Source organism: Sturnira hondurensis, unplaced genomic scaffold (genome assembly GCF_014824575.4).
Source record: "Sturnira hondurensis isolate 20B ecotype Veracruz unplaced genomic scaffold, ASM1482457v3 Scaffold0006413, whole genome shotgun sequence".
NCBI classification, from domain to species: Eukaryota; Metazoa; Chordata; class Mammalia; order Chiroptera; family Phyllostomidae; genus Sturnira; species Sturnira hondurensis.
The window spans coordinates 32,852,638-32,880,102 of NW_028079044.1; the positions used below are offsets into that span (position 1 = coordinate 32,852,638).

General features: G+C 41.5%; 1 protein-coding gene across 1 annotated transcript; it reads right to left on the reverse strand.

The window, feature by feature from the left end:
• Positions 1 to 18,839: 18,839 nt before the first annotated feature.
• Positions 18,840 to 27,341, reverse strand: TMEM74 (transmembrane protein 74). The gene is made up of 2 exons (XM_037048401.1): positions 27,227 to 27,341; positions 18,840 to 25,167 (listed from the first exon to the last, which is right to left on the reverse strand). Exon 2 carries the CDS (start codon positions 24,797 to 24,799, stop codon positions 23,897 to 23,899), a length of 903 nt encoding a protein of 300 aa, XP_036904296.1. The 5' UTR covers positions 24,800 to 25,167; positions 27,227 to 27,341; the 3' UTR covers positions 18,840 to 23,896.
• Between the last annotated feature and the right edge of the window lie 124 nt (positions 27,342 to 27,465).

Sequence of the window (27,465 nt, forward strand, 5' to 3'; positions counted from 1 at the left end):
CATGTTTGTTGTAATGGAAAAAAAATACTTTTTTTAAAAAGATTTTATTTATTTATTTTTAGAGTCCCAGGAAAGGAAGGAGAGAGGGAGAGAAATATCAATGTATGGTTGCCTCTCGTGCATCCCCTGCCAGGACCTGGCCTGCAACCCAGGCATGTGCCCCAATTGGGAATTGAACCGCGGCCGTTTGGTCCGCAGGCGCATGCTCAATCCACTGAGCTACACCAGCCAGGGCAGGAATTACTTTTTTTATTTTGGGGTTTTTTAACAGATTTTATTTATTTATTTATTTATTTATTTATAAATGTTTTATTTATTTATTTTAGACAGAGGGGAAGGGAGCGAGAAAGAGAGGGAGAGAAACATCAATGTATAGTTGTTTCTCGCACATCCCCCACTGGGGACCTGACCTGGACTGCAACCCAGGCATGTGCCTTGACTGGAAATTGAACCGTCAACCCTTGGGTTCTCAGGCTGGCACTCAGTCCACTGAGCCACAACATCCAGGCCTAGATTTTATTTATTTTTATAAATAAATAAATTTATGTATATATTATATAATATATATTAAAGATTTTATTTCTTTTTGGAGAGAGGGGAAGGGAAGGAGAAAAAGAGGAAGAAAAACATTAATGTGTGGTTGCCTCTCACATGCCCCCAACTCAGGCATGCACCCTGACTGAGAATCGAACCAATGAGCCTTTGTTTCCCAGGCCCATGCTCAGTCCACTGAGCCACACCAGTCAAGGTGAAAGAAGTTCCACTGAAAGTCAGAAAATCTGGATTTAATTGCCTACAACAAGTACTCCCCAGCCACGGGATCGTAAATTCTCTAGTGTCTTACTTCAAATCAGTTCATTTGGAGTACTTGCCTATTTCTCTGTACTCCTTGTGCAGATCGAACAAAGGTGTACCTCAGGGGTCAGTAAACTTTCTCTATAAAGGACCAGAGAGTAAATGTTTTAGGTTGTATGGGTGACTACGGTCTTTGCTGCAACTATCCGACTCTGCACCTATAGGACAGAAACAGTCACAAACAATATATACACCAATGAGTATGTGTCTGTGTTAAAAACAAAACAAAACTATATTCATAAACATTAAACTTTTTATAGATTTCACATTTCAAAAAATTCTAGTCTTTTGCCTTTTTCTCCAAACATTTAAAAATGTAAAAAACATTCTTCGCTCCCGGCCATACCCAACCAAGTGCCGCCCTGGATTTCACTCACAGGCTGTAATTTGCCGACCCCGGTGTACATTAAACCACTCGATAAACTTATGTGTGTGTAAGCAGCTGCTAACTCACGTAAGATCACTGTAGAATATCTGAGAGACGTCTCAGTTCCAGACTGGCTCCCCTCTGTCCCCCCACACTGGGCAAGATGACTGCTGGCCTTCTCCGCAGTAATACTTCTCCGCAGTATTTCAGTGTTGTCCCCAAGATCATTTAAGAGGGGTCTTTTATTTTTTGAAAAAATTATCCAGGTGGGTGATGTTGGTTAATAAGCTCACACTGGTTTCAGGGGTTCATCTCCATGATACATGATCTGTACACTGCATTGTGTCCGCCACCCAAAGTGACGTCCCCTTCTGTCTCCAAGTATTTGATCCCCTTTACCCTTTAGTACCCCTCACCCCTCCTTCTGGTAACCACTATACTGGTGTCTGTGTCTGTGAGTTTTAATTTTATAGTCCACACATGGTCAAAACCATATGGTTCTTAGCTTTTTTTTTTTGACTCAGTCATTTCCCTTAGCATAATATTCTCAAGCTCTATCCATGGTGGCACAAATGACAGGATTTAATCTTTTCTTAAGGCTGAGCAGTGTTCCATTGTGTGTGGAAGATGCAGCACATGAATAATACTGCAATGAACATTCAGGTGCATATATCTTTGCAAATAACTGTTTTCGAGTTATTTTGGGTAGATACTCAGAAGAGAGATTGCTGGATCACATTTTAACTGTGTTCTTCATTTTTTGAGTAACCACTAAACTTATAGATCTTGGTTTTAGAGAACATTTTATAAATTTTGCCCCAAAGGTGGGAGAACTAAAGGCAAAAGTAAATGAATGGGACAATAGCAAACTAAAAAGCTTTTGCACGGCAGAAGAAACCACCAACAAAACAAAAAGCAACCAACTGAATGGGAGATATTTGCAGATATCTGACCAGGGGTTAATACTCCAAAATATATAAGGAACTCCTACAATACAACACCAAACAGACCATCCAGTTAAAAGATGGGCAGAGGACCTGAGCAGACACTTCCCCCAAGAAGACATACAAATGGTCAATAGGTATGTGTAAAGATGTTCAACTTCATTAGCTATGGGGAAATGCAAATCAAAACTGCAATGAGAAGACCACCTCACACCTGTTAGCATGGCTATTACCAACAAAACAGGTAAAGTGTTAAGGGGTTGTGGAGAAAAAGGAACTCTCATTCACTGCTGGTGGCATATAAATTGGTACAGCCACCAAGGTTATACTTTTAAAGGGAGCTACTGGCAATAGGAACTGGCAGATATTTTCTTCTGTTTAAAAAATCATGGGAATTCCCAGTTGTATTCTCTATGGAAATTATTTTTGTATGATCAAGTGTTATAATAAAAAGGCAAAGTAACAAATAGCTTTCCCACTACCATTAACTAAAGAATTAAAAAAAAACAACTTTAATGGTCCTAATTACCAAAATTGACTTATCGTTGGCTTTCTAATCAGTACTATACTTGAGAATTATTCATTTCAGGGTCTTTCTATAACCTATCAAGAAACATGAGAAAATAATTTGAAATATTCTTCTTGAATACTATTATAGTCTTTTTGTATCATATTTCATGCTTATTTGAATTAATACAATTAAGTTTATATTTTCTACCAAGGTTATAATGAATTTGAAGGTATGTATATGTACCTTTTTAAATCTATCCAAATAATTATTTTTAGCTTTTGCTGAAAGGAAAACAACATTCTACTTAGTACCAAATAAAACATAAAGTTAGTCAATGATATTAAGGTTTCTATGAATATTTAATGTTATATTTGAAATATAAGTAAGTATGTTTCCCTCCCTCTTCTACCATAAAGCACACACATTTGACCAATGGGGAAGTTCAGGTCCGAGTTAGTAAGAAATAGCTCAAGGTCACACAGATTGTTAGTGGCAGATCTAAAGGCAGAACTCGTGTTTCCTGAACTCTTCATTTTATCTATATCTAAATGCCTTACATGGTAACTCAAAACCGAGTGCAGGAGAAAAAGGCATTGAGAGAGAGAGAGAGAAAGAGAGAGAGAGAAAGGTAGAGAGACAGAGGACAAAGCTAACATTTATTGAAAACACTATGTAACAGGTACTTGTATATATGGTTATCTATTTTTATCCTTATAAGCATCCTCTAAGGTGCTAAATTACTATAGCTATCTTATTGTTGTGGAAACTGAGGCTTGGTTGTAGGGAGAGGTAGTAGAATTAAATAAATAGCTGAAGAAATATCCTCTTCTCTCACACTTACCTGGAGCTGTATACTCAGAGGGTGGCCCTGTGAACAGCTCAGATACTGTTCTAATTATATTCATGTCTGTTTACATTCAGAATGGGGTACGATGAAGGTGTCAGCTGAACCATTATATATTTTGACCTTTAACAAAAACAGTTTTATATGCCTCCACCATCTGATAGGCGTGATGCAAAGTACTGCTTAGCAGGCTTCCACTATGACATCCAGGGCACACTGACATACAGCCCTCATAGTGGAGCTGATGATTCCAAGCGGAATACCCAAGCAGCTCAGATAGAGCAGAGCAAGGGTCAAGCCAATCTCCTGGCATTAGTGAGGTGGGCTGAAAGGCCAAGTGCACCAAAAAAGCAACACTGGGTCTCAGGGGCCTTGCTGGTCATAGTTCCTGTCTTAGAAGACGGGCCGCTAATGGCAGAGCCAGATAATTCTTAGCAAGCCCCTCCTAAGTGCGGTCTTGACAGAATGCAGCTATTGGCAGGAGTGTGAGAGGCAGCAAATGCTTGTGGCTTGTTCTTGCTCTGACTGCAACATTAACTTGCCTTAACCTTTTACTTGGCTGAGTGCCTGACTCTCCTTAGAAGAGATGCAATTATGCCCTTGCCCTTTTTCAAAATTCTCTCCATGTCACTTTGTAGCGTGACCGCAGCAATGTCACACCCGATGACGGGGGTCTGATATGAGTCCTAGCCAAGGGTGTCATTACCTGGAGAGGGTACAGAAATGTAACTGTATACCGCTGCCACCCCAAAAGTGATTACTGGTTCGACACTCAAGCCAAGCTGCAGGGCAGAACAGAAAGTGATGACTTGTCCACTCAGGGGTTTCCCAGGTCAGTTAGAGGGGCCTCTGAGGATGGCCCTGTTCTCTCCCTCACAGCTCCCGTACGGCAGCTCCTCATTCCCAAAATGCAGGGAAAACCCAGGGGTCTGTCTCACTCTGTCTCTCTGTCTTCACATCCCTATGTTTTTGTCTCTCCCTCTTATTCTCCCTCCCTCTAAATACTATGAGACCCTTTTATGAAAAGAAAGTCACCTGTTTAGAGCCTTTTCTGGAAGTTTTTAATCAGTCTTTACTCGTATAGGGTCCTTGGTGAGAGGTTTTGATCTGTGTATTACATTTTACCACAGCTGAACACTTTTTTACTGTATTTTCTCCTTTGTCTGAGATTCTCATTGAACTAATTCACCTTATTTTTGCTTCTGTTCCTCATCCATCAGTCCATTCCCCCCTCCATCCGTAAACATTTTCAGCTTAGCGGATACACGTCAGGTTCTGGGAATGAGAAGCCGTGTGATGCAGTGGTTAACAGCATGGTTATTGGAGCCAGAAGCCTGGGCTCCAGTCCAGGATTATCCACTTACTAAATATTACTTTGGGTTTTCTAATTTCTCTTCAGCTCAGTTCTCCCATCATTTAAACAGAATCTACCTCAAAGAGTTGTCACAATTAAATGAAATGATATCAAAAGACCTGCACAGAGGTGAGCACAGTAAGTATTCAATAATGTGAACTCTTCTTAGTAGTGATCTATGAAAATTGTTCATGGTGTCCTTTTAAATGAGAGCCATGAGAATAGTTCTACAGCTAGGCCATGCTTGAAGCAAAGATGCTTTCCTTGTTTTATTGGAGGATGTTCTAACAGCTAAACTGGCCCTCTTATTCTCCAGGAAAATCACGTGGACCTGCAACTGATTGCCTCACATCCCAGGTCTCTGATGACAGAAACCTCAGACAAAAGAATGTCACCCTCTTCTTATTTTCCTCTCTACCCTGCAAATTATATGCAGCCCTAAAGCTCTTCCAGACTGGGTAACTGAGTTCTTTCTTCTCTAGTTAATCCTTACGTGAGGACATTCATAATACCAACCAAACCCTCCAAAAGTTAGGCCATTCCTTTATGACATGCACATTCAGGATTTCTTCTAAAACATACAAATAACTTGGATCTTGAAAAAAAATGAGTCCGTCATCATTCCCATCGAATCACAACACACAGCAGGCCTAGCAGGAGAGCCTGGCGCCTTCCTGTCGGGCTTTCTGTAAGAAACGGCAGTAAACAGCCTGCTCTACCCAATGCAATCCCCCCTACACTCCTGAACTGGTCAGGATCCAATCGGAAATGTTTGGAGATGATTCACCAGGGAGTGTTTCATTTCTCCTGCTACTAACACCAACAAAGAAGGTCGGTAGAATGGGCACCATCTTCAATAGGGCTTGAGAGAGGAGCTCGCTGTGCCCCACAGAGGAAAGCCTCTGCCCACAGATCAACTCGGTGGACACTCCTGTCCTGCCCGTCTCTCTAAGCATGCCAGACAGATTAAAAAGTCAGAGATGATTTTTTATTAAAAAATAAAAGTACATTGTACACTCGGACAGGATAAGTGTCCTCCAACATAAAGGAAAATATCCCCAGCTATTTCATACATGTTCCTAAGGATGAGTGGCTGAGGGTCATGAATAGGCCAAAAACCTTTCAGAGCAAATCATGTAGGGTCATTTTCTCTCGTTTCTTCATCTTTTTCTCCTCTTGAGAGAGCATTTAGGGATTGGAATTCAGTCCCGTGAGTAGAGCCTGTGTTGATGACATCGTCAGTGGCCTGAGTGACAGTGTTTGCCTTCTCACTATCGTCCTCCTTCAGGCCTCGCCCCGGTGTTACTGCCCTCTGTACACGTCCCTCCCCACAATGCACTCAGTGGTCCCGGTCCTTTTCCTTCGTTTTATTTATCATCAACTCTAACTATTCTCATATTTTATTATTTGACTCATATCACTGTATCCTCCTTTAGATTAAAACTTGGGGATAGAGAGCTCCTGGTTTTGTTTATCCTACCTTTGCATTCTATCGCCTAGTAAAATCTCTAGAATAGACTAAAGCAGTCAGTAAAGTTGACTGAATAAATGCAAGACCCCATAAGAATAAATTTCCTTCAAATTATATTTTTATTTTGCCCTACCACAACTATCTTTTAGATATTGCTTCATCTCCACCTAGTCCTATTTCTCATGGAATGAAACTGCCCCAGGGGTCTGGCTGAATCCTGATTACACCCTTCCTCTCCCATTGAAAAGTCTAAGAAACCATCCCTTCCCCCCTCATTGTAACACTCCCCTGTGCTCTGCCTCAAGTGAGCCCAGGTAAAGCAGGTGCTATGAGTCAGCCACAATGAATGCAAACCCCAAGCAGTTAAAGGCAAGGAGCTGCATTATAGACAATTCTGAAAACTGTTAGCTTCTAAAGCACTAAAAATCCTCTCCTGAAGTTCAGTTATTCAAATATAAATGTAAGCATGAGATGGTTTGCATAGTATTAGAATGTTTTAAATAAAGTGAACTGCAATAGTCACTATTTTTGTGGTTTTATAAGTAATATAAATGTAGCAATAGACTATTGACATTTGAACTAGATATCTGTGCTTTAGATTACTTGGGCATAACTGTGAAGGTCACCAGAAAGTATTCACTCTTAACTTGGATAAGAATGACTACCCATATGGTGTTTTGAGGAATAAATAAATATACAGCAACACCTAGCACTCAAAGCAGATATGCAAGGCACTTCTCAAGTGAAAGGTCCAATTCTCTGACCAACTTCTTTATTTCAATTAATGAAGTCTGTATCTGAATTCTTGAATCTGAGTTCTGTTTTTTAAATATGTCCAATTAATAATTTTATTTAAAAATTTTTATTGTTGTTCAAGTACAGTCATCTCCATTTTCCCCATCACATCCTCCCACCTAACCAATCCCCACTTCCCACCCCTTGAACCTGCCCTCTTTGGTTTTGTCCATGTGTCCTTTACACAAGTTCCTTGATGGCCCTTTCCCTTTTCCCCCTATTATCCCTCTGCACCCTCCCCTCTGGTCACTGTCCGTTTGTTCTTTATCTCAATGTCTCTGGTTCTATTTTGCTTGGTTGTTTGTTTTGTTGACTAGGTTCCACTTATAGGTGAGATTTTCTCTTTCACTGTCTGGCTTATTTCACTTAGCATAAATCTCTCCAGTTCTATCCAAGCTGTCACAAAGGGTAGGGGCTCCTTCTTTCTTTCTGCTACATAGTATTCCATTGTGTAAATGTACCAGTTTTGGGGGGGGGGGTGCCTGAGTTCTTGAATTGGGAAGTTATAACAACTTTCAGAGTAATCCCACAGGCAGATATAGATCTCCTGACCATTTATAGTCTCAGAATTCAACACTAATTCTTCCACCTGGTAACATTATAGGTTTCTGATCACTTAAACATGCTTTCACGCACTCAGTTTAACATGACAGTATATAGAGAAAGAAGGCGAAATAGTTATCAGAAAGGTGCCATATACATTCCTTCTGTTCTGAGGAGGGGTTGCTTTGAGCTTAAGATGGAGAAAACTCCTCACCCTTCTGCACGCATGACAAAGTGAGTTAAGGCAAAAGGTCATGTGGCTGCCTCATCCTGCCCTTCAAAGAGACAGAACATGTTTCTATGCTGAGCTTGATCTTTAGGCTCTGCTGGTGAAGGTCATGTCTGTCCCCCACTACATTCACATTAGTGGTCAACTTTATCTGCTTGATCTTGGAAATGCCTATGTGGTACCACCTCTCAGCTTCTTCCTTCACTCATCTAGTTCCTCATTTTGTTGGCCACTTCCTATTGCTTCCCAGCCAGCTGTCCTGATCCACTTTTCCTATTGAGTCTCTACTCCACCATCTGCGTTCTCTTTCTNGTGCCTGAGTTCTTGAATTGGGAAGTTATAACAACTTTCAGAGTAATCCCACAGGCAGATATAGATCTCCTGACCATTTATAGTCTCAGAATTAAACACTAATTCTTCCACCTAGTAACATTATAGGTTTCTGATCACTTAAACATGCTTTCACGCACTCAGTTTAACATGACAGTATATAGAGAAAGAAGGCGAAATAGTTATCAGAAAGGTGCCATATACATTCCTTCTGTTCTGAGGAGAGGTTGCTTTGAGCTTAAGATGGAGAAAACTCCTCACCCTTCTGCACGCATGACAAAGTGAGTTAAGGCAAAAGGTTATGTGGCTGCCTCATCCTGCCCTTCAAAGAGACAGAACATGTTTCTATGCTGAGCTTGATCTTTAGGCTCTGCTGGTGAAGGTCATGTCTGCCCCCCACTACATTCACATTAGTGGTCAACTTTATCTGCTTGATCTTGGAAATGCCTATGTGGTACCACCTCACAGCTTCTTCCTTCACTCATCTAGTTCCTCATTTTGTTGGCCACTTCCTATTGCTTCCCAGCCAGCTGTCCTGATCCACTTTTCCTATTGAGTCTCTACTCCACCATCTGAGTTCTCTCTAAAACTGAATTCTGTTTACACCTTAATTTTTTTCAACATTTCCTTCATTGTCCATAGAATTTCAATGTATATAACCATGACATATAGTTGTCTCCTTCCCCAATTTTCACCATTTGCTCCTACAATATAACTGTTTACAGCTTTCATCCTTCATGTAAACCTCACCTCCCTCCCTTCCCCCATCACAAATTTTCTCAAGGACCACCTTGCTAGCAGGTTTGGGAGAGATTAAAGGTGAGTCAGTGTATACCAGAACCTGCGCTTCTGCTACTGTAGCAACTATCTGCTGCTCTTCAGTCTGGTGCAGACCTTCAGCTGCTCCCCTGAAGATCACGGACGTCTGGAACAACCCCCCTTCTCAAGTGCTGGCGCCTCTCCATGTGGGCTGCGGCAGTGGGGAAAGTCTCAGGGGCCTGCCCTTCTCTTCTTCTCCGCCCCATCCTTAAATTCCCTGTGGCTCCACTAATATGAGGATGTTACATATGGCTAACTTGTATGAGAGATTTGAAGGCGTGGAGAGAGCACATACAGAATAATGAGAAACAGGGAACAGCTTAATATCATCAAACACGTAACATCAACGATCTTCCAACTCCTTCAGCCATCTTTACCACCAGGAATTTGTCAATGAGCATGCTTTTCCTTCTGAAGCCTCTTGCCACTCTCCTGGGCCCCCTTCCTCTGCTCTGCTCTCCCTCTATCCTCTTCCTCACTGCCTGTGACCTACCCCCAAGTTCCTCATTGTTCATCATACAGAGTCATTTTACTTTCCACTCGCTTTCCCAAGGAGGAGGAGGGGGTCCAGCGTGTGAGCAAAGAGCTACAAAGTGGGCCCACTTTGAGTTACAAAAGAAAAATGCCTTTTTAAAAACCAATATGGTTTACCTCGGTGAGAAAATAAATTAGTAACTTTTTACTAAACTGTTTTCCTACTGCAGTTGGGTAGAAGTCAACAATAAACCAACTCCTAAGAAAAATATAGGCCTCTTGGCAAATGAGAATATTTGATTATTAAACAGATTATATTTTTCCTCTGATGTATCATCTGACACAAAAACTAAACTTATAAAAGCCCCAAATGAAGAGGAAGGAAAACTGATGAAGTATCGTTCAGCACAAACAATGCCGTCTAGCTGCTGGATAAATTATTCATGGTAGCTATTTATATGGTGTAATTCCTATACTTACCTGACAAAGTGCTGACGAGCTCTTCTTTCTACTATATTTTCCTCAGTCAACTTATTCAGGTCTGAGAAAACAGGTAAGAGAACAGTGAACTCTCTCTTCTTAGAAATTATTTAGATTGTGCTTGTTATTCTAAGTTCTAGACCCCCCAAATTAAATTATTATATTTACAGGAAGGAAGAGCCTCATCTACTTGGCTCCTTTAAAGGGCGAGAGTATAAATGGAATTAGGGGGCAAAGTGGGTCATCCAGCCCTGCTGTATGATTTCACGAACCCCTGAATCATAGGCCTGGCAGGGACCTGGCGGTCCACCTCCCTGCTCTCAGCATGAAGACATGAGCTGTACCAGCCCAACCACTGGTCCCGCTTTTATGGCCCCAGTGAGCAGTTCCCTCATTTTGCCTCATGACTCACTCCACTGTAATAACCCAGGATATCAGGACAGGCTTCCTGATGGGAAACTGAATTCTTCGTATTGCTTTCTTATCTTCTTGTATTAACCCAGGCAGGTCAAGAGAATGAATTCATTATTTGCTTGTTTTCTCCAATTAAGATTTATTTTACTTTGATTTGGGGTTTCAAAACTTTTTCACAGTCACGGAATAGTTAAGCACATGGGCAAAAATCCTACCTCAACAACTTACTTGCTGTGTGACCTTGGGGCAACACAGATTCATGGTCAGATGTCTCAGTTTCATCGTCAGTGACACGGAGGTAATGATAGTAGGGTTCTTAGGATTAAATTAATTAGGTCATATCTGGAAAACCCTTTTAATCAATGTTAGTATATAATAAGTGTTACAGAAATGTATGTTAAAGAGTAAAAAGCACATTTAGAAGATACAAAAAACAGTTAAAAAACAACAAAACACACCAATTCCCGTAACCTTGCTTTAGAGATAACTTCACATTTTAATGTTGTCTTCTTATCTTGCGTATTTATAAATCACTTACAGAGCCCGTAATTTGGATGGTGCTAGATTTGAGAAAAGGTTCTGTATCATCAACTTCTTCACTTAATGTTACTTTATGAGCATTTTCCATATCCTTAAAAATATCTGAAAATTATGTTTAGTGGTTTTACAGCCATCCATTTAATGACCCATTTCAATGATCTCCTTATTGTTGAGCTATGAGATTATCTGCAGTATTTCACGCGTTTGGCTAATACAGCAATAAATATCTTTGTAAGCAAACTTTCACCCATCTTCTTGAATATTTCTATTCTAAGCCTTTCTGAAGTACAATATTGGAATAAAGGATATTTTGAAAATACCTGGTACATACTAATAATTTGTGTTCCAGAAAGAAATGTATCAACTGATGCTCCCATGAAGAAATATATATAAGATAGTATCTCTCAAGACAACATTAAAATTGTTTTTTAAGGAAAAATGTTCCCTATGATAAAAATTATGAATCAAAATTTTTAATTTGAGTTTTTGATTTCTAGTGAATGTTCCACATATCATCTGTTAAAAACTAGTGAGTTTTTATTGAGTTACTCCTTACCCTTTGGCTGTGCAAGTAGAATTCATTATTCTTTGATGTTTTCCCTTGGGTTGTAATTTCTAACTTGAATCTACTTCATGGCTGTCCTTTGGAGGGTTTTTTCCACCTTTGATTTGGTTCTTTCCTTAACCTATAAACCAGAATAACAGGCTACTTACATTTGGCATAATAGAAAAATTTATCATGTTTCTACTTATCAAGTGGCCAGTACAAGTTAGTGCCCTGGAAGTACCATGGAGGGCCTTGCCCTGGCTGGTGTAGCTCAGTGGATTGAGCGCGGGCCTGCAAACCACACCCAAGTACCATGGAGGTAAGAGAGGGTTCTTGCTCTCCCCAAGTTTAAAGTCTAAATGGAAAGAAAACTCAAATGCATGAAACAATTAGTGATCAATATAAAGCAAGCTACACTTAGTGAATTGTGGAATACAGATACTAAGTGCTATGATCATTTAAAGAAGGGAGAGATCAATGATGATGTCAGTGAGGTTGGCCTTGGCAGATGGAAGGACAGGCAGTTCAGGTGAAAAGAACTATGAAGTAAATGACAGCCTTGTCCAGACATAAAGAAAGTGGATTTTTGTGTCTGACTTGAGTGGGAAATCTCAGCTCCACCATTTGTAGGCTTTAATCTTAAGCAACTATATAAACCAGTCAAACTCTGGGTTTGAATTTCAGCTCTGCCACTTACAAGCTGTGTGACAAAGTTAGTAATTTAACAATGCCTACGGTAAACCTATGTGCTCACGAACAATAATAGAATAACCAGAGTACTTATCTCACAGGATCGTGGTGGGGATTAAATGAGTAAATGTGAAAGTGGGGCCTGGCCCATTGCAAGCACCCAATAATCAATAGCTTTTATCATTGGCATCAATTTAGTAAATTACTCGTTAACATGAGGCACTAATGATTCTCTACCAGTACAGATAGCTGTGGGTGGTTTAATTGAAAACTGAATAGATTCATCTTACAAAGGAGAGAAATAGACTGGAATTGCAGGTTTTCTCTCATATCATAATGTGCATTTTATATTTTGAAATGGAATGCTTGGCTCTTCCCTCAAGGTCAATGTATTGTTCCTTACAGTCCAGACCCATAGACCTCCCTTGCTTTGGACTTGAGAGCATGATGCTTCTGTGCCAGGCTCAAAGTCAGCTCTGATTTTTTAAAATCATTTTTAATTTTTTAATTACAGTTGACATACAATGTTATATTCGTTTCAGGTTTACAACCCAGTGATTAGACATTACATAACTTACAAAGTGATTACCCTGATAAATCTCATACCCATCTTATACTCATACATAGTTATTAGAATATTATTAACTGAATTTCCTATGCTGTAATTTACATTCCCATGATTATTCTGTAACTACCAATTTGTACTTCTAAATTCCTCCACCTTCTTTACCTGTCCTTCCCTACCCCACTTCCATGTGGCAACCATCAAAATGTTCTGTATCTATGAGTCTGTTTCTGTTCTGCTTGTTCATTTATTTTGTTTTTTTTAGAGTCAATACTTGATATATGTATATTTACTGCCATTTTATTGTTCATATTTTTAACATTTTTTCTTCTTCTTAAAGAAGACCCTTTAACATTTCATGTGATATTAATTTGATGGTGATGAATGCCTTTGGCTTTCTCTTGTCTGGGAAACTGTTTATCTGTCCTTCGATTCTAAATGGCAGCTTTGTTGGGTAGAGTAACCTTGGTTGTAGGTCCTTGCTTTTCAAAGCACCTTGAATATTTCTTGCCCACCCCTCTGTCCTGCAAAATTTGTTGACAAATTAGCTGACAGATCTTATTGGTGCTCCCTCGCAGTTAACTAACTGCTTTTTACTTGCTGTTTTTAAGATTTTCTTTTTGTCATTAACCTTTGGCACTTTAATTATGATGTGTCTTGGTGTGGACCTCTTTGGGTTCATCTGGTTTGGGATTCTCTGTGCTTCCTGGACTTGTATGTCTATTTTTTTCACCAGGTTAGGGAAGACATTTTTAAGATCAAATTCAATACTTGCACATCCTAAATAAAATATGTAATTAGCTGTTCTAAAAATGGTAATGTTAATGAAGTGGTAATTAAATAAAAGAGTTAATTAAATTACCAATTAAATACAGAAGTGCTTTATTAGCAACACTAAAGAAGATGAAGGGATTTAGAAAAATCAAAACAGAGTGAAGAAGTTTTTATATATACATCCCCCCTTTTTTAAAGAGTTTATTTATTTATCTTTAGAGGGGCAGGGGAGGACAGAGGGAGAGAAACATCAATGTATGGTTGCCTCACATGTGTCCCCTGATGGGAACCAACCTGCAACCCAGGCATGTGCCCTGACTGGGAATCGAACCGCTATCCTTTGATTCACAGGCCCGTGCTCAATCCACTGAGCTACACCAGCCAGGGCTACTGGCTACACCCCTTCTTTGACACTCCCCCCTTCATAAGGTAGAGCCTAGTTCTTCTCCTCTATTGTGGGCTGGACCTAGTGACTACTTAGGGTACAATACAAGTTACAGTGCTTGACTTCTGAAACTTGGCTATAAAAAACTTTGCAACAACCTTCTTACTATCTAGCATCACTCTTTCTAGGGGAACCCAAAGCCATGTTTTGAAGAAGTCCAGGAAGCCCTGTGCAGAGGTTCACGTGGTGAGGAATCAAGGTCTTCTGCGAACGAGCGCCAGCACAAACATGCCAGCTGTGTGAGTGAGCATCTCAGAATGGAACCCCCCACCGCAGTTGAACCTTAAAATCCTACCACCACAACCAGTAGCTTGACTGCAACTTTATGAGAGACCCCAAGCCAAGGCCATGTAGCCACCCTGGCCCCAAATTCCTCACTCACAGAAGCCATGAGATAATAAAAGTTTATTTTTGTTTTAAGCCATTTAATCTGGGGTGATCTGCTAATTCAGCAATATATAAACATCAATTGAATATGATGTAAACTGAGATTTTATCATGCAATACTTAACCTAACTCACTTGAGGAAAAACAAGCCTTAACCTCAGTTAATAAGAGGAAAACTTTGGTAAGCAGAGATGAAGAAAATAGCTATGAAAAGCAAATACCGAACAGAAAATGGACTACAAGCATATCCTGCATTTTGGCAGAGACTGGTTAGCTATTCATCAAACCCTTTTCTTCTTTTTCCTGGATGTACTGGTAGACTACATTTCCCAGCCTCCCTTGCAGTTAGATGTAGCAATAAGATTGAGTGCTAACTGAATGTGAAGACATCTGTGCTGTCTCTTTTTCTGTCTGCTGGCTAAATGTTGACAAGCAGAGTGGGCTTAGAAGCCACACGATGAAGATGACAGAGCCTCTGTCAGGCTAGACTCCTGACTGACTGTGGAGCAGATAGCTCCCTAGACTGGGCTGATAGAGAATGACATCCTCAATGTGGCTTCAGAGTTCTTCTTGAGCACCATAGTAGCCAGTGTCCCCCAGAGAAACAAAACTAATGGGGGGAGAGAGAGAAAGGACGGGAGGGAAGGGAAGGGAAGGGAAGGGATAGAGGGCAGGAGGACATGGATGCTCTATCTTAAACAGAGAGCAAATCCACCTTGAATCTACCTTGCTGTTACCGAGGCCCTCCACCTCTTAGGTGATGCCCACCCACACTGGTAAGGGCAATTTTCTTTACTCAGTCTTCCCATTCAAAAGCAAATCTCCTCTAGAAATATCCTTTTAGACACGTCCAGACATAGTGTTTTACCAACTATATGGGCATCACTTAGCACAGTCAAGTTGACACATAAAATTAACCATCAGCTTTATCCACCCACCAGATTGGGGAGGAAATTGAATAAAGGCACAAAGATTACTTCAGATAGGAAGTGACACACGTCACTTTGCTCACATTCCATTGGCAAAAATTGGTCCTTTGGTCCCACCTACATGACAAGGGAGCCTGGAAATGAGTCTCTAGTGGTGCCATTGGCTGCCTAGCAACAACTCTACACAAAGGAACTGGGGCATGATCTTTGGGGGCTCTGCCATGGTCTATCCCTTCTCACACAGAGCATGCTCAACTCCCAAGGGGGTGACTCAAAGATCTATCCACATATTGCCTCCAGCTCCAAGTCCAAGACCTCTGGGATGTGCAGTCTTCTTCACAAGGTCTGGATGTCTCTTTCTGCAATCTGAAAAACTATGAATGAAAACACAACTTATACCTCACATACAATATGAAATGATAGAATGGGGACATGAAAACCACAAGACATCACGTTGATCAACAGAAATGCTGAAATTGTCAGGCAGGCATTATTCAGTCCTATTGTCCGGGGGTGAGGGGTGGAATACATTCCTTGACTAGCCTCTGTTCTTCTTTTTAGAAGAAACTGACTTGTTCCCTGTTCCTCAAGGTTCCTGTTCAAAGCTCTAGGATTTCTTCCTTGTCTTATATTCCCTGTGGCCTCGTCTAAAATAGATATTCAAAAGTATGCCCTCCTTGAAGCCTGTTCAAATTTTAGGCTTGCTTCCTACTAGTAAAAGTTTTGGGGCCCAAATGTTGTTTTTAAGGCTCAAATAGTCAAGGCTTCTTAGGCAATGAGATTCCTTCCAAAAGTTGGGCTTCTGTACTACTAGCTTTCATCAGTTTCATGTGCCAATAACCATACTCAAAACTGTCCTGCCTGCAGCCTGAATTGTCTCTTCTCATGTTGACCCCTGGCCTCTCTTTAATGATGTCACTTTTGAGATTATCCAAATCAGCTGTGCTCCTAATGTCCCCTTTCACATGGGCTGTTTCAATAGTGAAACTTGTCTCTCGACGTCTTAGCCTCTATTCCTGTTTGGATCTAGCATCATGGGTCTTTCCCAACTGCCTCTCATTCTGTTTGCAAGGAGGGAATTCATTCCTAAGCTCAACATTTGTATGAGCTGATCGAAGGCAGGTCCTGGCTCTGCGCTCTTCCTTCCCGGGTGCTCTGATTTCCCCGCTGTGGATCTACGGCAGCAGGGCCATCTAAGCATGAAGGAAAAATGAGTTCAATTTTGGCAACTGTCCTTAATGTCATCTGTAGTCCAGCATGGTTAATTTTGAAAATTTGGCAGAATTTGGGCAAGTTAAATAAAACTCAAATGTAAATTTTGTAAGCACACAAACTCCCTGGTCTGGATAAATGGCAGTGTTACCAAGTAGAATCATTTCAGTTAAACACTATGGATATATATTATTCATATATATATTTTGGCAATCTTCATATATGTATGTATGTAGGTAGGTATGTTTATATATATGTGTATATATATATAAAGATTTTCAACCAAATAAAAGGATTTTGTTAGACTTCTCTATGACCAAAATCTTCTATTGAAAAGATAACTTTCTGCCACAGAGCACGCTAATGATTGCAGCTATGGCCATTCAAGGTCTGGAAGATTAGGGTATGAGATATTAGCACATCATAACTCACAATTAAGCAAAAGATAGTTTATATCACATACAGGGAAATATAATTTTCTTTCTTGGACATACCTATGATGGTGGGAATGAGAGACCTCCAGGTGAATGGTTTCCACATTGATGATGATGGTGATGATGATGGCCCAACTGAGCTATTTGCCAGCCAGTAGCACTTAGTCATACCTGAGTTCCCAAAGTACTTTCCAAAACCCAGGTTCTGTAGTTAACAAAGCAATCCACTTAAGATAATGAGTGATCTAATTAATGCTAGAATACCAGAGAGGATTCTCTCTCCTCCTTTGTTTCATTTATCTTAAGGTTCCTCAGCAAAGGAAACAGTATTATCCCTATTTCACAGATGGAGAAACCATGGCTCAGAGGGGTTGACATGAGCGGAAGAGCCGGCATTGAGATTTCAAGTCATTTGTCTCCTGGTTCAGAAGCCCCTACTGCGCCTGGTGTTGTGAAGAGTAAGCAAGACACTATGTGGAAGCAGAATGTCTGGCGCATAGTAAGCATTCAAACGAGACTTTCTTTCCATCTTTGGGTTCCTTACATAAATCCTATGAGAACTATTGTGCACGTAGGACGAATAACTACATTTTCTTTTCTGCTCCAAGGAAAATTGTCAGCAGAAGCTTATCTGAACCTAAGTGGGGGCAGTGTGTAGGACGGCTGTGAGTTTTGATAGATTTAATTTGGTTTTATATTTTGAGAAATGGCCATATTACCCAAAAGCAAAATATTGGTTTGATTTCTTTATCGAGTTTACTTCTCAAATCTCTTGACTATTATTTTATTTTATGAAATGATAAATACAAAATAAAATAGGTAGTATAATTTTTTTTGCAAGCAGGGTAATACTCTTTCTAACCTGGAATAGATATGTTTGGGGTGAAGCCGTCCTAGGCTTTAACCCTTTCTCCACTGCTATTAGTTGTATAACTCTGGCTAGTCATCTAATATTCCTTAGCTTTAGTTTTTCATCTTTAAAATGCAGATAATAATACTGGTCTTGCAGGCAGGCTGTGAGAACTAAATGAGTAAGGTATAAATTGGATAATACAGAGTAAGGGCTTACGCGAGTACTTCCTTCTAAAGGCATTGGTATTGGCTTATTTTAACCTCCTAATTTTTATAATAAAATAATACAACAAAATCATATAGCTTATCTTAAGGAAAATTGCAATCATTTTCCTATTTATGTGCTTTTTTAAAAAAAGATTTTATTTTATTTCAGAAAGGGTAAGGGAGGGATAGAGAGAGAGAGAAACATCAATGACTTTTAAGGGTCAGGTAGCAAAAGACTAGAAATGTAGCTCATTCTGAATAATCAGAGGTGGTTTAAAAAAAAGTCTAGAAAAAATATGTATTTAGAAAACTAGATCTCATTTCTTTAGAGTAGATAATGTTGATCCAATTTTTGTTTTAAATAAATGGAGCAATATTTGGGCCTCACTTCAAATTGTCCCTTTAGAATTCTCAACCTTAATGGCACTTATACATAATAAGGATACCATTTCTCTTAATAATACAGATTATGATGTGCCCCTCAAATGAAAATGGAAATCGATATTAGATTAGAAGAAGTTTAAGAGCAGGGCATAGCTACTTTGGTATCTATTTCACGCTGAAAGGCTTTCCAGATTTTTAGTTGTGTTGTTTAAAATATTTATGCATTTTTCCACATCATTCAAATCTTAGTCTAAGTTCAATACTAAGCAATTTACAGAAAGCCAAATTGCTTTGACTATTTCATATAAAGTGAAAAACCTTTATAATTTACATTGTTCAATGATAGACAGCAAGAAGAATCTTATACATGAATCAGGGGTAAATATTACTTTTATTTTTTTGAAACATAATTTCAATATAATTTAAAAAGACCAAAGGAGCATCACAAATTCAGATTTAAATCAAAGTTAACACAATAAAACATCTTAATGGTTTTATGTTAAAATGATGTAACACACTTGCTATTAACATGTAAGTCATCAAATGCCCTAAGAAAAATGCCCATAACCTTTATAACTGCCCTTTTACAATAGCAAATAACACATAATCAACATGGAGTTGTTTTTTCCTGCTTTGACAAGAAAAGGAAAATTATAAGCACAACAAAAAGCACAAAATAAAAACTCAGTCTACCATCTGACAACAAGCTATCTTTGCTCTCTTGTGCCACAAGCGCTCGGAGGCTGACCAGGAAGTGGGACAGCGGCTGTGGGAGGGTGAGGCTGGCTGTTCCAGAAACATGGGAGACTGACTAAAACTTGGATCAAAGGAAAATACTGTCTTCTTCCTGTATTTCCCTGAAATAAAATAACAGTTCATGGTAATTTCTAAATATGCCCGACTCTATGACCTTGAACTTGAGAGGTTAAAAAAAAGTGTCACACATTTGTGGGGTGCTGAAGAACCAAGACATATCTATGCAATTATGGCATCTCATTCAGAGGTTGATTCCAAATTCCTCATTCATGGCCCGTGAAACACTTCTCTTGTCCTTAAAGCCAACATTAAGGCATGCCAAGTTTCCTATAAGAAAACCAATCTAACGATAGCTTTAGATATTACAGTTCTGTAGTGATAAAATATTCTCCTAAGACATACATAGACTCAAGTGTACAGAAACTTGCATACTAACAAACACAAACCACAGGAACACTCTTAACTATGAGCCACGGATTTTTGAAATCAATTTTATATATTTAAAATAACTTCTCTTTACAGTGCCAGTGCAAGAGTCAGGCAAATTATTTCCCAAAGCTTATGCTCATAAAAGTTGGAAGGAGAGAGTATTATAAAGTTCTGTGAACCAGAAAATGATATAGCTGAAAATCAGCTGAAGGACAATGTGTTAGTTCTTATGAATTCTTTTATACTGGGAAAAGCCAGTGAGACTTCATTATAATTCTTCTCATTATAGTCATTCTTTATGTCCAATTCTTGGAAAGGTTAAACCCCATTACAGAGAACTGCAAGGATTTGTCTCATTCCTTTGTCAGAGTGGAAGATAGTAGGTAGTATTAAATCTTGCCGGGGAGGTGAACCACTGCTGAGGTTGTGAATCTCTTTTGTCAGACCACATCATTGCGGTAGCAGTAATTGCTACAATGGAATCTGACCTTCAGGTGGAAAAACCTTCTCCTTTCAGTTATAGAGAACATTTTTTCTTTAACTTTAGATGATTAATCCAGGTGAGGTTTTGCATGTGCCTGTCACATCTGAAAGATGAAGGCTGAAATGTTCAAGTGCTCTTGCCTAACATTTTTACTTGTCACAGAAAAGTAATGAAATGTAGAGTCGCTTGGCTTCAGACTCTTAATTCCCAATATTCAACTGGCATTAATGCTCACTCATTCATTTATTCTTACACCTGGAGGCAAAGGTAAGGCACAAATAAATTTGGAAGGGCAGTCTCTTTGTCTAAATTTGCACCTTGAAGGACTTGTTCCAGCACTGGTCCAACTTGGACCCTAAAACAAATAAGTATGAGAGGGATGGACTCAGATTATTTTAAGCAGAGAGTAAAGCAGGTGAAACTGATATCAAGGCAGTAGCTAGGGGGCAGAGCCAAGGGGCGCAGCGGCCGTGGGTAACAGCACCCACAGGCACCAAGAACTTCGTGGGTCCACGCTGTCCTGTGTTCCTCTAACCTGTAAGTCAGCTGTGAAATGGCAAGTCTCGGGAAAAAACATTCCCCTTCTGAGAGGGCCAGTACGTCGTATGACATGGTCTGCTTCAGGAGCTCCAAGTGGCTGGAAAGGACATAGAACGTCTCACAGAAAACACTTCCACTCTGCCGCAGACAGTTTTAGGGGCCCTAAAAAGGGACAGTTTATTGAAGTCATTAAGAGAATTAAACTGTCCATCAGCAGCGCATAGAGGTGGAGAAAGATGGCTTTCTTTCTGATACTCACTTCATTGGGCTGCACTGTTGAACAATTAGGAAAGTGACTCTGAGTTTGGTTTTCTAAAACCTGAAACATAAGTTAAAGATCTAAACGACAAGCCTTTGAGAAAAGAGTTCTGTTTTACCAGGAGCTCACAATAAAAACTCTTATAGATAACAACCAGCACCATATTGAAGAGACAGATATAAGGTCATAAATCTCCATGAAGGATTCTAGATCAGCACCATAGCTATGGTCTGTTCAATGTCTGTAAAGTTTATCGCCTGACCTTGCTAAAGTACTTCCAAATACATGTTTCAAGGCGCTCAAAACCCTCTGTATCCGATTGGAAACCACATGTCTAAAGATAAGGTCTTTCAGTTGCCTGCGTTTCCATCCCTTTACATTCCAGGGACCTTCACCTTGAATTCAGGCACTGACAGGACAGCCTAAATGCAGCTTGGAAAGAGCCACCCAGAGGATTTTCTGAATGGGCTTCCTTGATCTGACAGTCTGCCTTCCTATGACTAGAACCTTAAAATAAAGGCTGAAATAGGCATTTACTTGCTACATTTCCATTTTAAAATTTTAAGAAAGAAATGTGTTCTGACTTGTTAAATCTTTTTCCCTCTGAATATTTTCTTGTCCTAATCTCTCTGGCCTAATCTCATTACACACACGCCTCCTTTACATCACATCAGAACTGTATATCGTTTGGCGGCACCGCAAAATTTATTAAATGCTTCCAAATGAAGAGCTGAAAAGCTTTAGTTTTTCTCCTTTATCATCAGTTTTACAGAACTGAAAAAACATCCCAACACTTGATTCTTAAATTTGTCTGAAAATAAGATGAAAATCAACCCACACAATTAATTCAGTTTAGTTTGTGATTTGGCAAAATTAATCTTGTTCATCAATAAATAAAAACCAAACTCTGCGGATCCCACTTAGCTTCTACGAATAAACATGGGGTTTTAAAATGTGTTAAAAGAAAAAAAACAGCTCCGACCTACTCACCCAGCCAAGCCATACATCACACCCTGATTGCCTCAGCATCAACCAAAGAGGGCCCTCAAGCAGGCTAGAACTTGACAGTTGATAAACCTTTAGAACATGAAATTTATACCGCTGGTAAGCTGGCCTCAACACAAACCGCAAAATGAGACTCACGATACAACAAAGAATTTGTTCAAAAAGCACAAAGAAGCAGCAACAGAAAACAGAAATCGTCTGTACATTGTCCCAATTCCTTCTGAATCAATAACGGTCTGTCCTATGGCTTTATCTAGCTTCCTCTGATGGCCATATATTTCTCATTTTTACCTAATAGCTCCTTCCCATAGCCATCCTCTCTATTTTTACTAGTCTCTGATCTTCCCTTTTGTGTTTCCCCTTAACCCTTAGTAACACACTGCATACTCATCACATCTACCTCTGACACCCACAAGAGCTCATTCACATAGATATCCTGACTCACACACTCTGCCAGCCATAGTCACCCACATATTCCACCATCCATAATAACAACAAACACTTCAAACATTAGAATTAGGCATTACAATCTACAAAGAAATCGCTTTCTCACTGCCCCGGGCCTGCCCTCCCACCCCAATTCCCAGCTCCAGTCCTCTTTGAGAATGACCCCACTGATCACCGTAACTCAGTAATGGAAGTTACAACAGACCCTCCAGCACGGAGTTAGAAACACCTCTGGGAACAGTTGCAGAATACAAGATGTTTCTGAGGCTGCATTTCCTAACCCCTTCCTGAACCATTACCCTAGGGAGATGGTGTGTTAGTGCAGACACTGGATGTCTTGCAGATTGTGGCCACATTGCCCATCAAGTCTCTCATAGAGCTTCCTGAGGCCAGAGCTAGTTACTGAAGGCCTGGATCTAAGGAGCTTAGCAGGAGGCCTGGAGCACTGGGATGAGGGGTGCAGTTCCCACTGAATCATTCAGTGTATTTAATATCTCCTGCCCCGCCCCCCTTAATTCGTTGGCTCTGGTCTTAAGGACTGCTGCCATCTCTGGGCAATAGCCTGCTGCGTGAACTAGAGCAAGTGGTGCAGGCTTCTAGGCACAGTCTGCAGGTCTAGCTGCAATTGTATCAGAAGTTTTCTCCAAACAACAACAAAAAGTCACGTGGGGTGTTCCTGAGCCAGTCATGACTCAGACCTGCCTCATGTTTGCATGTCTGGAGGTACATTAAAAATGTCTCACGCTTCACCTCTCTCATGTGAGAATCGGGACAGACTTCAAGAGCATGAGTAACCAGTATCGCAGCTAAACCAGGAGCAGACAATGAAATTTCTATCAGCAACTAACTTGACTTCCTCTAGAAAATGGGCATGTGACCCTGGCTGATACCTGGCACTTCCATTATGGGTTAAATTCAGATTGGCCTTATAACGATTTATATAACTTTCTTTCCCTAGAAAGTCTATTCTAATGACTCAGTTACCACTTGTGAGTACAGGAATAATTTTAAGTACAACAAGCAATTTTATAGGTTTTCAAATAATCGGTATCCTCAAGTTTTAAAACATTTAAAAGCAAAATCCTGTATTTTAGCAAGTAGCCAAATTATAGAAAGAAAAAAATTTAGTAAGAAAATGGATAATAACTGTTGAGAATGAAATACAAGCCTTATATGTGATTAGTGCTTAAGTTCTTTTTCACCAAACAGGTGACTATAATCTATGTGTGGGAACTCCTAGTGTCCTAAGAACAATATCCTGTATCTTGTCAAAGAAATCCTTTGTGCATCGGGCTGCTGGAAATACTTGGCTACTTAAGTAGAAACTGATTACAGATGAATCCGTCTCAGCTCCTCAGGTGTAGCCGGCTGTGGCTTCCTAGCGCAGCTCACATGGCTTTCTTCTAAAGAAAGAATACATGGAGAATGAAACACTCACAGGCTGTTGGTTTGGGGCATAAACTTTTCTTGCCAGGCAAACAAACTGCGCTGTTAATTTGAAGAAATGTGGTTTGTTTTTTGTTGGTTTGTTTTCTCATACAAAATACCAAGACAGACTCTCTGGGAGTTCACAACCAGAATTAACTCTGAATAGCCAGAGCATCTTCCTCTACCAAGGACAGTTCCAGGGTGTTTTCATGAGTGCTGGTTTTCATCCTGAAGCTGAAAGACCCATAGAGTTTTGCAGACTCTTTGGAAGAGGCAAACCTGTTGCGACTATACAGCTCTCCTTTCCACATAGACATCATGAGCAGACAGGACAGAACAACACCCCCAAGAGTAAGCAGGCAGAGCCCGGCAATCACACACCGGTCCAGGTGGGCCCCCAGCCTGGCGCTCTCCTTCTCCAGGCGTTCCATCTCCCGGGCTGCCACGGTGTTGGGATCCACAGTCACTTCCCGTGGGACAATATAAGAGATGATCACCAGCAAGATGCCAGTGACCAAGAACAAGATGGCGCTGATGAAGCCATAGTCTACTGACTTCCCTGAAGATGTGGCTTCTGAACTTGTATCATCTTCATCGTCAGATATCAAGGAAATGGCAGCCTCGTGGGACCACTCATTGGAATTTCCCCAGTCAAGGTCTCCCGGGTGATTACTCCCTTTTGCTGAAGGGGAGCTCTGCTCCAAGTTAACATTCTCATCCACATAGGTGAAAGAAGTTTCCAGTTCCTGGCTGCAGCAATTGCAGACTTTCCGTTCTGCTACTTGTGCGTTCCCTGAGGTGAGAGGTCCTGGTGGGAAGGAGTCTGGCTGAATAACACTGTCTTGCAGAGAGGAGGTGGATGATGGAGAAGGGCGAAGTTTACAGCCTTCCATCTCGGCTGCTCCTGGTGTCGATGTACAACGTCTCTGGCAGCAGAGAGCAGCTTTGGAGGCTGCCGCATCTGCCTGGCCAGCGGGAGACCCTCCTGAACTCCAGCCCACAGCATCACACGAAGCTGCCTGGCTGTTCTTCCGAGCAAGATGGTGGAGTTCCATCGGGGCTACTCAGACATCCCCCAGCAGCTTCCAGAAATTCTGCCAATCACATCAAAAAACACTCAAGCACCAGGAGGGCTGCTGGGGAGGCCCCCATCTCCTTAGCTGTCACAGTATTGACACTGCAACCCCAGGTCCTCCTAAAGGGGTAAGAGAAAGGAGAGGACACCTAGTGTCAAGAGAGTGTGAAAAGGGCAAATCCTCTGACTTATCACAGGGATTAACACTAGGAAACTTAGCTCAGGGTAGAAAAGGTGCGTGGAGGAAGTAGCAGTGTCTCTGAAGAAGGCATTGCCGTCACCAAGCCAAATATATCCAAGGACTCACACATTTCTGTGACAGGATTTCTCAATGAAAAAGCAGGTTTCCTGTATAGAGACAAACGAGAAAGACAGGGAACTTTTTTAGCAGAACTGCTGATTTTCTGGAGAACCTGGGGAACCTGGGGAAGCACAGACTTCTCAATGATTCAGTTAAATAAGTGTTTACACTCTCTTTAGTTCAGAACAGATTCTAATACAGATTCGTTTCAGAGCATCACCACGGTGAATGTATATGTCACTATCAGTTGGGGTTTCCTGGAGCTGGGGCTTAGCATTCTGACTGCGCAGCTCGGAAGTGGGTGAAAGAAGGCAGGCTTAAAATCAGCCACCCCTCCTAACCTGACACTGCCAACGTCCGATGACCCTAGTCACCCAGCCCTGTATTTGTAAGACCCTAAGCTTGTTCATTGTACTTCCATTCTTAGCCCATCCCCTTGCTACTACAGGAAGGCAGCATGTTCTAGACCCAGAAGTGTGTAGACAACATACTTCATTTACTGTGTGATCCCTGCAGATACTATGGGCCAACCCACTGCTACACACACACACACACACACACACACACACACACACACCTGCCTGCTCCAGGGCAGGTCAGCTACTCCTTCCTGCTCACTGAGTGAGCGTGAGTCTGAGCTCCTCTCCTTCTGCACGCTTTGCTAACACAGGTGCACAGGACACTGGCCATCCAGAAACTTTACAAACCCAATCTAGAAGTAAAATGACAATAGAAGACACATTAACCCACAGAGTCAGGGTTCTGTAGAGTCAAACAGGGGAGAAACTGTCTCTGAGGTTACCTCTGGAACTTTGTATCCATGACATCTCCTCATCCAACTGCAGCAAGGGACCTTCCTGGGACAGAACTATGAAGCTGAGCAGAAAACCATCTGCCTGTCTTTCTCTGCCTCTGACATCTTTCTGAGGATAAAAAATCCACTTTCCACTATCACCAAGGAAAGAGGTTTCAAACAAGAGCACTTTTTATTTGATTCCAAGCCCAGGATAGTAACTCCCATAAACCACAGGTGAGGCTTTTGGGTTTGCTATGATTTACAACCCACAGCTCCAAGAGCTGGTAACACACACAGAAGCGCAGCTAAGGCTCACCTAAGGTCAACAGGGCAACTCACTTAAAATATGGGAGAGGGAATCCACATGTTTTCTGCTATATATCAGTATTTTTTTATTAACCCACTTTCCTCCCATGATTGGAGTTTCTCTGCATCTAAAACAAAACCAACGAACCATACACCAATTGCAAGAAAACCGTAACTGAACCAGAGCTTTCCTTTAGCAAGTGGACAGATCTCTGCTGCAGGATCCTTCAATGAACGAAGCGATGGTATCGGTTTGATTACTGAAATGAGAAATCTCACAGGTCCCTTAGACACTGGGAGCTCTGATTAACCTTTTACACGATTAACTCATCACACTGGACTACTTCGGATTAAATCATAAAATCGGCAAAGTCCCTTAGGGGACTTGGAATTTTTCATACAGAGGGAGAGAAATCGCTACTTAATTCCCTGGTCCTACGTTGATCTTTCCTTCAAAGAGAGACTCCGCTCGTTCCGTCGGCGATACACTGGCTGCCTGGTGGATCCTCTGCAGCTCCGTGATCCGGGGCTTCCACCCTGGATGGAGAATAGATAATCCCAGGGGGCCAGCTAAATCTAGCCTTCCGACCCCTCCCTCTCTTCTTTCGGGTTTAAGAGCGCAGGTGATAAAATTGCACATCAAAGCGAGGGGACAGCACTTTTCCTCCTCCGTCTGCTATCGATTAAGGGCAAGAATAGCCGCACTGGAACTAACTGACCCGGGCGAGGCTGGTCTGGAGAGGAGGACCGCGGGATCCGTCCTGCGAGCACCGTTGCCCCGCAAGCACTGGGCAGCGGTTCCCTGGCGGCATCAATCAATCCATTCCGGGTGAACTCCTGCGCTCTCGGGAGGCACCAGGAGTCCGGCTGCGTTCGCTGAGTAGAGACCTGAGGCTGGGCAGGCACCTTGGGCAGGAGTGGGGGCGCGCTCCCCTGCTCCTCGGGGCTCCCGGGGTCTCGCCCTCGCCCCTGCGACCCTTCCACGCTCACTCTCAACCACTCACCTCCTGCCTTCGCCACCCAGTGCGGCTGGAGGACCGCGCGCTTGGCCCCGCAGGGCTCCTCGGGGAAGTCCGCGATCGCCGCCCTGGCACTTTTGCCACCGCACGCCACTGAGCTCCGCGCGGTGGGCAGCGCCCGCCGTGCAGCGGGCGGGGAGGGGCGGGGAGGGGCGGGGCGGGGCAGGGCGGGCGCTCCCTTTGCTGAGCATCCCGGGAGATGTAGTCCCGGGCGGGGGTGCGGT

What these genes read in the sequence shown, in the direction of transcription:
- TMEM74 (XM_037048401.1), bottom strand. Translation starts at nt 24,799, where the DNA reads ATGGAACTCCACCATCTTGCTCGGAAGAACAGCCAGGCAGCTTCGTGT.